The sequence below is a fragment of the Anser anser genome, assembly GCF_964211835.1.
Source record: "Anser anser genome assembly, chromosome: 16".
Taxonomy (NCBI): domain Eukaryota; kingdom Metazoa; phylum Chordata; class Aves; order Anseriformes; family Anatidae; genus Anser; species Anser anser.
This window is the reverse complement of record NC_139737.1, coordinates 3,688,272-3,700,938: the sequence shown is the minus strand read 5'-3', so window position 1 is coordinate 3,700,938 and position 12,667 is coordinate 3,688,272. Positions and strand designations below refer to the sequence as shown.

The following is a 12,667-nucleotide window of genomic DNA, read 5'->3' as shown; positions in this document are numbered from 1 at the left end:
AACGGTGTCAAAAGCCTTACTGAGGTCAAGGTAGACCACGTCCACAGCCTTTCCCTCATCCACCAAGCGCGTCACTTGGTCATAGAAGGAGATCAGGTTCGTCAAGCAGGACCTGCCTTTCATAAACCCATGCTGACTGGGCCTGATCGCCTGCTTGCCCTGCAAGTGCCGCGTGATGACCCTCAAGATAATCTGCTCCATGAGCTTCCCCGGCACTGAGGTCAAACTGACAGGCCTATAGTTCCCCGGGTCTGCCCTGCGGCCCTTCTTATAGATAGGCGTCACATTGGCTAGCCGCCAGTCAACCGGGACCTCCCCCGATAGCCAGGACTGCCGATAAATGATGGAAAGCGGCTCGGCCAGCTCCTCCGCCAGTTCTCTCAGTACCCTCGGGTGGATCCCATCCGGCCCCATCGACTTGCGCACATCCAAGCTCCGTAGCAGGTCGCCAACCATTTCCTCATGGATAGCGAAGGCCACATCCAGCTCCCCATCCCCTTCCACCAGCTCAGGGCACTGGGTGTCCGGAGAACAACCGGTATTGCCGCTAAAGACTGAGGCAAAGGCGGCATTAAGCACCTCAGCCTTTTCCTCATCCTTAGTAACTAGGTTTCCCCTCGCATCCAGTAAAGGATGGAGATTCTCCCTAGTCCTCCGTTTCGCGTTGATGTATTTGTAAAAGGATTTTTTGTTGTCTTTAACGGCAGTAGCCAGGTTGAGCTCCAGATGAGCTTTGGCCTTTCTAATTTTCTCCCTGCACAGCCTCGCTACATCCTTGTAGTCCTCCTCAGTGGCCCGCCCTTTTTTCCAAAGATTATAAACCCTCTTTTTTCTGCTAAGCTCCAGCCGCAACTCTCTGTTGAGCCAGGCCGGTCTTCTTCCACGCCGGCTCATCTTTGGGCACGTGGGGACGGACCGCTCCTGTGCCATCACGATTTCCTTCTTGAGGAGCGCCCAGCCTTCCTGGACTCCTCTGCCCTTCAGAACCGCCTCCCAAGGGACTCGGCCAACCAGCGTCCTGAGCAGCTCAAAGTCAGCCCTCCGGAAGTCCAAGACAGCAGTTTTACTGGTCCCCTTCCTGGCCTCGCCAAGAATAGAGAACTCTACCATTTCATGGTCACTCTGCCCCAGACAGCTTCCGACCACCACATCTCCCACCAGTCCTTCTCTGTTTGTGAAGAGAAGGTCTAGCGGGGCACCACCCCTGGTAGGTTCACTGACCAGCTGCGTCAGGAAGCTATCTCCCACGCTCTCCAGAAACCTCCTAGACTGCTTTCTCTGTGCCGTGTTGTGTTTCCAGGATATGTCCGGGAAGTTGAAGTCCCCCACGAGGACAAGCGCCGACGATTTTGCAACTTCTGTCAGTTGCCTATAAAACTCCTCATCCGTCTCCTCATCCTGGTTCGGCGGTCTATAACAGACCCCCACCAGGATGCTAGCCTTGCCGGCCTTCCCGCGGATCCTAACCCACAGGGATTCAACCTTATCATTCCCAGCCTGGAGTTCTACAACATCGAAAGATTCTCTAATGTAGAGAGCCACGCCACCTCCCCTTCTGTGCTGCCTGTCCCTCCTGAAGAGCCGATAGTTCTCCTGCCCTGAGGAGCACCACAACCTCACCCAGCCGCTACGATCTGAAACTCAACTCTTACAGCCTTATTGGGCAGGAGACACGTACCACATCACAGCAGTGACACAGACACAGCTCCAAATCAGCCCAGTGTTTGCACAAAGAGCAAGCCCAAAGAGCCTTTCTTCCTTTCGGCCTCACTACCTGGCACTATGCTGCAGCTCTCTCCTAACGCTGCCATACTTACAGGCAAAATACTGCCAGGGCTCGTAGGTAAGGCCGAAGTCAGTAGATCGCTCCAGCACCCAGAGGTCAGGACGAGGAGAATTTGCAAATTTGATCAGGACATACGCCACGTGGAAGAGCTGAAAGAGAGGAACACAGAGTTAGTTGGCTGCTCAAAGCTTCGTGAAAACCAGGGGGAGCTTGGGGGCTCCCAGCTGAATAAAGTAAAGGAGCTGCCGCTCTGCAGAGCCTGCTGCTCACAGGCAGCTCGTGGAGCAAAATCCCCCGTATCTAAAAGGATGGTGATACGATGCGGCTGCTGGGGAGAGATAGATTACGGAGCTCAGCTCCCACGAGTCCAAATGCAAACAAAACTCAGACTTTGTGGCTACAGGCCCCGCTCGGGAGGCTGTGCTGGGCGGCTCCTCAGACTTAGCCTCGACTGAGCAGGTGGCACCAGAAACCTGTGGCCACGTCCTGCCCAGGGAACTCGTGCTGGCCTGACCCCACCAACAAGCTCTGCAAGGTGATCACAAAAAGCTGCTAAGTGCTACAAAGCCTCAGGCTGCCCTTGGGGTACCAAGCGACACCCCGAACCGTTAACATCTGCCCGGAGCCCAGAACACCCCGTGTGCACCTTGCATGTAATACCACAAAATTAAATTATTATTTTTTTAAGGCTCTACGCTTGACAGCTCTGCTGCACCCACGCAACCTACATTTTGAAGTTGGTTGCAAAAAAGCCCCATAATTGCTCCTCTCCCCCAGGCGCCACAGGTACAGGAGGGCAGGAGACCCACTTGGCTCCAGCACAGCTCCACCGCCGGGCTGCTCCCATTCGTCTGGACACCGACGTGTGTGCATGTACCCTTGCCAAGAATAAAATAAACGTACTCTTTAAAGAGCTAAAATGTCAGCGCTAGAGAAAAACAAAAGCCCCAGCAGAACTTCCCTTCCCCGGCTGGCACGGGCTTGCTCCAAGAATCCCCGCTCCATCATCCTGTCACAAAGTGATATTTAAAGGCAAATAAAGTTCTCTTATCAGAGAAAATTCCTAACATCAAAACCAACCCAACAGGGAGTTCAGTGCTCGAAAAGCAGAGATTTACGGCGCAGTAGTCCCTCCTCCTACAAGGCTGGTACTGTATGAGCATATATCCCCCAAGGATTACCCGGGACACGTCTGCAGGGAAGGAGAAGGATGGCTGCCTGCCTGCCTCAGCGCAGGGGCACCAGAAAGCCGCCTGCACCTCGGCCCTGCCCCAGCCGCACACGTCGCGGAGTCAGAGGGCAAATATTAATCGTAACAGGCCCCCAGAACAGCCCTGCCGGTAACTAGGCTTTTTAAGGGGAAGGAACGAGGCAGGGAAGAGGCATTTAAAGCTACCAAGTCACCCATGAAGCACACGCCTTGCTACAGCCACGCAGACGAGCGGGTCCGAGCGCTGTCGGGGCCCGGAGCGAGGGGACGGCGCAGCCCTGCAGGCTGGCCCTGGCTCTGTCTCGACATCAGCGGGATGAGCGGGCGAAAGGTTCCTCAGGCTCCTGCCAGACACTGCTCTGACACCAGGACAGCCTCTGCTCCGCTCCCCAGGGGTTGCTGCCGGCACCCACCCTCACACCTGGCTGTGGGCGAGGGGTGCCCGAGGGGGACGCTCGGGGACTGAACTCGGTCCTGGAGCACGGCGGGGGTGTCGCAGGTCGGAGGCTGATCTCCGGCTGCAAAGGGGCAGGAGCGTGGGATTTGTGAGGACTGGTGCAAGCCAGAGCAAAGAAATCAAAACCCAGCGCAGCTCCCGGCTGCCAAAAGCCTTGTGAGCCCAAGCAAGGGGAAAAAGACATTTCAAGCTGCTGGAACCCGAAGGAAACCAGACCTAAACGCTGCCTCGTATTCCCCTCTGCTGCCTACATGTTATCAAGGCACAGGAGACAAAGCTTTTTGGAAGGAGCGGCATTTTCTGCCCCCTTACCCTCCCAGCAGAGCTGTTGTTAGTGAAAGAGGCTTCAGCTCGGGATTTTTTTTTTTCCTGCTTTCTCTGCAGGCCCCGTTCCCACAGGTTCACATCCGCCCCTTGGCACGGGAGCAGGGCTGAGCACCAGCCGGTGCAGTTACACCTTCCCTCCGCCAGAAATCCTCCTCCAGCTTTATTCTCCAGGGAATAAACCGCTGCTCCTGCTGGAAGCTGGCACAGCCTTCAACTGGACAAAATCCACTGCGGCTCCAGTGTACCTGCAGGTGTTCTGGCCTCAGGCACTGGGAGAGCTGGGAGGCACTGGGAGAGCTGGGAGGCACTGGGAGAGCTGGGAGGCACCGGGAACCGTCCGTGGCTCAGAGCAGGCGGTGCGAAAGGGCTAACCCGCCTTTACAAAGCAAAACACAAAACAAAGCACTGACAAAACAAGGCAGTACTGCAAAAGCAAGCAGAACAGCGTCCTGTTGTCCTGCAGGACTGGAGTTACGTGTCCGAACTGCTCAGGTCCTAACTCCATCAGGTCCCCGGGGTCTGCCTGACGAGCTACCGGACCTCTGCGCCTGCAGCAGACACATGATGCACGTGCTCCGTGCCTCTGAAAATAGTCTTGACGTTCTCTGTTCCTTACTTTCCTCCACAAACTGGTGGTTACACCCAACGCGAAGGGGCAATCTTTTCATATTCGTAGCATCTACCTCGAACAGAGGTCTGAAACCTCCGAAACCTCCGAAGAATCACATCAGCAGCACCCAGTGGGAGGACGACTGCCAAGTAAGACAAGACCAACCCCAGTGTCAGGAACGTTTTTTTCTCAGCCACTGAATGTGATGACTGATTTTGCAGTACCCAGCCTGAAGTGACAGAAACCACCCGATAGTTAAAGAAGCCACAGTGTAAAATTCCTTCAGTTGCCTTTAATGCACCGTACTGAAAACCACCGGTCAGGTCTGAAACACACACTCGGCGCTTCCCTCAGCCCAGAGGAAATATCCCTTTCACAGAAGCACCGCGGAGTTTTACTCGCAGCACTTCTAAATTGCTGGGAGATCCACGAAGGCAAGATGCTTTCCAACAGCACACTTTTTTTTTTGGCACTTCCAAAAAGCAGCATTCATGTTTCTGTTCTCACACTTAGGGGGAAATGCTTTCAATGAACGGCAGCAACCCCAAACACGAAATTAGAAACATGAGGCACAGCCCTATCCTCTCCATTTATCTTCTTGCAAAGACAGCCAGCTCCGAGTTTATAGTCTGTAAATTCCACAGAGTTTCTGTGGGGTCCTTCTTGCTTTCCAGTTCGATGCTGGAAAGAAATGTCCCTAACTAAACATCCTTGAGTCCGAACTCCTTGCATCCCTCTGGCTCTCAGAAGTCCTCTGAGTCACGATGCAGCCACACCAGTGCCTGGTGAAAGGCATTTTCTGTGCAAACACTGAAACTCGACTCAAAGCCAAGCCTGGGGCTCAGTGCTTTGTAACGGGAAACCAAGAGCCAAAAGAAGGCCTCGTGCTGCCGGCTGCGCGCCCTGGCACAAGCGGTCCTGGGAGCAGGAGCGGCAGGGTCGGGGAACAGGGCGGCTCACGGCCCAGAGGAGCCCTCTGGAGCTGCAAGGAGATGTCACTGGTGTCAGCGCGCTGCAAGTGGCTGCAGATGTGGGTCTGTGCACGTCCACACGCCCACAGCCACGCTGGGCACTGAGAAACGCACCGGGGAGCAGCAGGGCTCAATATCCACGACCAGGACCAGCACGCTAACATATCTTTCACTGCAGCATTTTGCAGGAAAGAGCCAGAACCTCTGCGTCCTCGCTGGTTCAGCCACAGCTCAGCTCAGGTACTCCTACCCCACTCCTGCTCCCAAAGCCAAACCCCATTCCCTGCTCCATGCCCTAAAACCGGCGTGAGCACTACCGCGCGATGCTAGGCTGAACTTCCTTCCAGTTGGGACTGCAATTTTGGGACACAAAGCAGGCAGCCAGCATCTCACACCCTCTTCTTTCCAGTTCTTACGGGCTAGGCCCATCTCTAGTCGGAGCACAGAAAACATTCAGGAGTCTGTGACCGCAGTGAACCTCCCCCTGGAACGGGACCCGCATCCTGGTATTCAGAGGGATTTCTCGTCAAATCTGCTGAGTCCCCTGCCTCTCCATCCAACACCCTTATCTCGCAGTATATGACAGCCTGCCGGAAAAAATAAAGGCAGATCGCTTGCTCCAAGTGCACGCGCTGAGAAAACTCACAAAGCTACAAAGATGGAGCAGTAACTCCAAAAATAGAGCTGGCAAAAAAGCCAGACTTTTCATTCCGTGTTTAGTTCCAGTACAGTTCTGCCCCACCAATATTGCAAGAGCAATGGTTGTTTTTTTTTCCAGAGCTTTTATTTAGCTCCTATTATCAGGCGGATGAATAAAAACCTCTATGCTCCCAGACTCTTAGGCAATTTCTTTTCCCTTCTCCATAGGGGAGGGAGGTGCAAGCCAGCTCTGATGCACGCACTTGCCTCCAGGCAAGCAGATCTCAGGCTCTCACCGTCTCTGAAAAACCACCGGGTACAACTCAACCCCCCCTTCATTTCACACAGTGAATCTTCAGCCAGGACACTCTGACAGGGGTATTTCATAGTGACATCTCCCTGCCAGCAGTGGTTTTGGAGCCAGTTTCTCCAGGGACCATCACTCGCAGCTGCCCCAGCGCCTGGAAGGACAGAGCCAGTCCCGGAGCCAGCAGGGGAAGATGGAGGTGAGGGCAGTTCCTCCATCTCCCCCCCACTCTTCCCTCTGCCTATCTGGGCACTGGGCAGCTTTGTCGAGCACCAAAATGCCACGGAAATGTAATTCTGATTACTGCCCATTGCGACAGTGCCAAGACTTTGAAGGATAAAACCGAGGACCTGGGAGGCAAGAGAAACCCCGCTGCTCTTGGGGCAGCGTGTCCTCTGCCCGTCCGTCCTCCTGCAGGAGCAGCACACGACGGCGAGCTCTCCCAGCTCCTCGTTCCCTCTCTCAAGGCACCGATCGCAGTTTTCCAGCCCTGGGGGACACACGTGAAAAACAGACAGCAAACTGGGACCAGCCACATCCCAGCCGCATCCCGAGTTTCTTTGGTGAGGTCTCACTTACACTCCTCCAAGGTGCCGCAAGGCCACACAGCAACATCTAATAAACAAACTACATCTTCCTTGTATTTTTATTACAACAATCTGTTGTAACACCAGCCGCTACGTGCTGACAAACAGCCAGAGGCCCTTTTTTGGTTCTCAGACAAAAGGCACGAGCAGGCCGTGCTGGCCGGGGACTCGGCGCTGCTCTGCGCCCAGCCCCGCAGCGCGCGGCAGCAGTTTACACAGCGCACGACGCTCTCCTTTTCCGCAGGACAGATTTATTACCTTTGGCACCGGCTTTCGAAAATAGCACCAGGCAGAACCAAAACAATCCGTCTCTTCCTAACCGCCGCTAAATCCCCCGCGGAGCACGCCTGTGGATAGCGTTACCAGTGCGGCCGCAATGCCGCCGGAGGTTTCCTGGAAGTATCGGATGCGGCGGGCGAGCAGGTGCAGCTCGGCGGCAATAAATCCCTCTCTGCGGGGCACACGAGGCCTCGATTCCTCCCAAACCCACCCAGCCCCAGCGCAGAGCAGCCCAGGGGGAGCACATCTCGCCTCTGGCTGCTGCCCCGCAGTCCCTGCAGACAAGGATGTGGAAGGTGAGGAAGCCCCGGAAAGCCAGAGAGCTTCTGACTTGCCCTTGAATTTCTCCAGGTCAACAACCTGCCCCTTTTAGATCTTCTGCCTGTAATCATTTATTGCCATTGAAGCAATGGATTTACTCATTAACTGCCTGGCTGACTCGTGCTGAGCTTCAGCTGTCCTGGAGCAGCTTTATTTCCTCCTAGCCCAGCCTTCAGAACCCTTCATTAAAATATCTCAGTATTCAGCTGCTGGGAGGTATGTGCCCACATTTAATCACACGAGAACAATTTCAGCCCTTCTAGGCAGCAAAAACAGTGCTTCCTCTCCAAGCAGGCACAGCTTTTTATATGACTTATATTAAATAAAATACTGAAGTCCCCGATACCAAAGAAACCCACCACAAAAAGGCACAAAAGTCGGCGTTTGAAAGATGGGAGCCAGAGCCCGGTGCGGAGCTGAGATATGCAGAGGGGAGGACGGAGACAGAAGGCTGGGGCTGTTCTGACACAGCTGGGGGAAGAGGTGAGCGCTGAGACTCGGGGGAAAGGAAAGGGACTGAGCCCTGCACTAAGCCATTTTCAAGTTTTTCTCTTAAAATTCAAGAGTTTGAGAGAGATCAAAGAAAACACTCTCCTGTTCTCCACGAGCTGGGAACCACAAACCAGCATGAAACCTGCTCCGTGTCATAAAGCAGCAGCGACCCAACGTTTTACGACGGTATTTTCTGAACAGTGCCTGTTCAGGCCCTTTCTAAGCGGCTTGGCTTTTGTGAACAGCTGATGGACCACTTTCCACAAAGGATTTTTTCTTTAAATGCCGCTTCTGAGAAGGATTTGTATTGTTCGCCGATCTCACACACAGCTCTGCTTTATCTTCGCAGCATCCTCCTGGGCAAGCTGTCTCTCCCTGGCCAGCGCCGTGAACGCCTCCTGCCAAAAATCCTTGGGGGACCAAATCCGCGGCACCTGGCACGAACCCGGACAGAGCGGTGCCACTGCAAAACCTGCGCAGAGCTGGACTGAAGATTCACATAGGCAAGATTTAGCAATACCTACTGACAGGGCAGCAGCAAGAGCCTGGTAAGCAGGGTTCTGCCGGCTGGCACGAAGGAGGACGGAGGCATGGAGGAGCATGGGCAGGGCACAGGGCTTAGGGAGCATCCAGCAAGGTCCTGGGGCTGCAAACAGCAAGTGCGACACGGTTACACGTGGGGGATGCTGATTCATCAGCCTGGGCATGCTTGAACACACACACGTGTGCTCAGCCCCAGCTCACAAGTGTCCCCTCCAAATTCAGGAGCTGGTTTCTGCGCTAGCCCAGCAGCCACCCCAGTACCATTGAAGCCAGACACGCTCACGGGGAGCGCAGGTAGCTGGAGGCACCACAGCAGAGCAAAATGAGGTCAGGGCAGAAGGGGATGGCTGGAATTCCTCGAGATGATGCTCCAGCCACTTCCAGATAAGGATTCGCCCACCCCAGGCTTTCACTGTGCATTAGGAGATATCGTGCACTCAGCTGAGACGCCCTTTGCACTTTCTAGGGTGGTGGGAGAGGTGTAAAGTGTCTGCTTAGAGACAAGACTTAAATATTTGTCTTTTAGCCCAAACTTGAACTAGCACACCCCCAGGAAGGGCTAAGAGGCCTTTTCTGCCACCACAGAGCAGATGTCCTTAGGTACCCCGCACAGGGGGATGGATGCTGGCCCCCAAGGCCAGCTCAGCCCTGGAGCAGGCTGGGGCACCCCATGGGACACAGAGAGGAGCGGGTACCCCCACAACAAGGACTCAAACCCTCCCGGTTGCTTTAATCCTCTTGCAAACACCAGTGCAAGCTCAGCACCATGGTGGCAGTAAAGGTGCCCTTAACACTTCCTAATCCTTCAGCGATAAGACAGATAAGACGCAGTGACCATATTCAGGATTTCAGATTCTCAGACTATTTACTTTGAGGTGTCAACTCTCTTTGACTGTTAAATGCTTCCAGGAAGCTTCTGGGAATGTTTTTTTTTGGGAGCCAGGTGTTCTGGGAGAACACCTGCACTGTAAGCAGCTGGCAGGATTAGTGGCAACTCCCACTGGGCTCTTCCAAAGGGCTGCGCTGCTCCCAGTAAGGCATGGCCTTACTTGGAAAGAGGCATAAGGAAAAAGGGACTCAAACAAGAAAAAGGGAAAACGAACGTCAGCCTCTGGGCTCACGGAGGCACGAGGCACACCAACAGGCAGGCACCGAGGGCGCCAGCTGCAAAATTGTGTGTGCTCGTGCAGAGCTGCCTGATGTGCGCGAGTGAAGAAGGTGAAGTGCTCGCCAGCAGCTCCATGCAGCTAGGTGGGCAACAATGCCCCCAAAAGACCCGGTATGACAGAGGAATTTAACTGGAAGTCACTCAAATCCAGACAGCTGACCCCAAGCCAGCCACCTACACAGAGATGGCTTCGAGGACACACACAAAAAAAAATGTTCTTGGGGCTGATTTTTCAAAGGCTCTTTGTACATTGCCTTAATTCTGCTCCCTGGATCTAACAGAAGCGTGCCACTGATTTTAGCAAAAAGAAAACTATGCTAGCAGAGTCTACGCACCCAAAAATATACGGAAAAATTAGCTTTTCTATAAATAGAGGACTCAGGGAGTTCCTGCTTGCTAATACTAACGGGAGTGCTTGCATCCTAAATCTGAAATCGCTCAGAAAGCATGACTTGGGGGATGCGATATGATAGCAGTTATTTGAGGCAGCGAGACGCAGCTCTCTTCAGGGAGCTGTCAGTTCTCACGTAGGGAGAGTCTTTTTTTGGTAACTCCACAAGAACTGTTCTCTCTCTTTGCTCTGTTATTCTTAGAAGGCTTTTTGTATGGATTTCGGCATGTTTCTAAAATAGCATCTTGCACGTTTAATTACCGAACGCATTCAGGACGTTCATTTTGCATAATATGAAGCAGTAAATAAATGAAATGAAGCAGTAAATAAATGAAAAAGATAAACTATGAAATGAGATCTCCGAGGGAAAGTTTTTTAGAGCTATTGCTTCAAAATGGTTATTAATAGACAACCAGCCGTCTCCTTCTTTTCCATGTCATGACAACAGCTGGAAACCAAAACCAATTCATAACCAAAGCGAAGAGCAGCAGTGGAGGACCCAGCGGGCAGATGCGGTTCTATCTGTGCCCCACAGGCCTCAGAGATTTACTAATGGGAAAGAACTGACGCAGTTTTTAATGCTAGATACACTTCAAGAGCTAACAGAAAAACCATCTTCAGGTGTGTCGCCCAGCCACGGCACGTTTTAGACAATGAGCCGTCCCCGACCTGCAAGGCTGCGGCCAGGCTCCGTGCCCAGGATGAAGCGCTCGGAGCCTCGCAGCGAGCCCCAGCACGGCGCTGCTCTGCAAATAAGCCTTGCGAGCCCACCTGATGATTCTCCAGGGCTCTCACCCACACGGATGACCTCCCTCAGGAGCGGTTCACCCCACTGCCACCTTCGCTCAGGGAACAATCTTGCGCCAATACATCAGGAACATCAACCGGTTCATTTATGAAGGAAGACTTGACCAACAGACAGCGCGCACGTATGAAGGAGGGAATGGCACGGTGTGTGCCCCCACCTCTCCCAGCACGGTTACAAAACCACCCTTCCACTGCTCCTTGTGTTATAGGAGCTGGTCAGGGGCTTGTTCCCGATGGGATCCTGCTTGTGCTCCCTGTGGGACACACAAATATGGCAGGAGCTGCACAGAGATTGTTCAGCAGCAAGCAGAGGCCGAAGCCAGACCTACACCCACCCCCTCTGCAGCGATGACGGCGAAGTTCAGCGACAGCATCCTCCGACAGCCTTCCCCGAGCTCAAGGCCCATCTGGCCCCGGCACAGCTGACGGAGAAGGAGTCTTGGCGCAAACAGCCATGGGACGTGGACTGAGACAAACCAGGCATTTCTGCTGCATTTTTCAAAGGGTTGTGGAGGAGGGAGAAGGTCTAATTTTAATGAAAACCATGTCCTCCTTTTCTTCCCCAGTGACCGACCATCTCTGCACAGCAAGCACTAGCACGGCCTGGAGGAGAGCCCGGCCCAAGTCCCATCTCCTGCCGCACTGACCGGGGCTGTGGGCACAGGGTGGGACCTCTCGGGGCATCCATTCCTTGGACAGAGAAGAACGGGCTTCAAGTCAAGAGCCCTGTTACTTTTAACAACTGCCTGGTACCTCCTGTTTACTAATATGCAGTCTAACAGGGTAGAAACTCTGACCTGGAGCACGAGGAAAAGAAAGAATCCCATTAAAAGACCGTGTTCATCTCTCTTCCAGCCCAGGACAACATCCCCGTGAGAGGATTTCACCAAGAGGGTGTCAGATTGGGAGCAGCACCAAGCTCTTTCCCATCTCCTCTGACTGTAATTTAACAGCTCTCGGTTAATTTGGTTAACGGTTCACCCAGCTGCATGCATGCCGAGATGCAGACAACGAAGCGTCCACAGTCACGGATTATTCTGCTGTTAAAACGTACGGAAGGAATCCGTGACTTTGGCAGCAGCCGCGACAAAAGCCCTGTCATGAAACGCGGCACATTGCAGACCCAGGTGTATGGGCACAGCTGTGGGACAGCGTGGGTCCAAGATCCCCCGCAGCAGAGCCCCAAGCCCCTGGTGAGGTTACGTCCTCCCTCCGGGCGCTGCCCATGTGAGGCCTGGCCGGGAGGAGGCCATGGGACAGCAGAGGGGCTCTTCCACACGATTCCTCTCATTTCTGTTCTTCCAAGGCACCGCCAGTTTGGGGCACGCGTGACAGCTCATACGATGCAAAGCGTTACAAAGAAAAGTCCTTACAAAGACAAGTCAAAGCGAGGCCTCAGTGGATCTGCGAGCGGGGCGGCCTCCCCCGGGCCAAAAGGCTCCCACACAACCCAGGAGGAATTTCAGCTTGCGCTGGGCCAAAATTCCTCAACTTCCTCCCAGCAGCAAACAGCTCCTCGCTAAGAAATCTGGTGTGACCTTTCGTGCTGCTTCATTTCTTCTGCTCCACAGTCAGAAACCAGCGCAGCGCGGCCTCCTGGTTTTGCCCATTTTCCGTACGGAAACGGTGTGGGCGCCTGAAGATCAGCTTGGGAGCGCTGCAATAAACCACAGTGCTGGGATAACACGGGGCACCTTCATCGCACTGCTCGTCCCCAAGCTCTGTGAACACTGTTCGTGGTTAAATGGCACAAGAATAGGTGGGGCGCCTGA

General features: G+C 53.9%; 1 protein-coding gene across 4 annotated transcripts in view; it reads right to left on the bottom strand.

Annotated features, from left to right (window-relative positions):
• LAMA5 (laminin subunit alpha 5) overlaps positions 1-12,667 on the bottom strand; it is a 93,882-nt gene that overhangs the window by 53,050 nt on the left and 28,165 nt on the right. For all 4 annotated transcript variants that reach the window (XM_083801477.1, XM_083801478.1, XM_083801479.1 and 1 more), the window contains exon 3: positions 1,818-1,935. In XM_083801477.1, the coding sequence (XP_083657603.1) occupies positions 1,818-1,935 (118 nt within the window). The remainder of the gene's footprint in view (positions 1-1,817; positions 1,936-12,667) is intronic.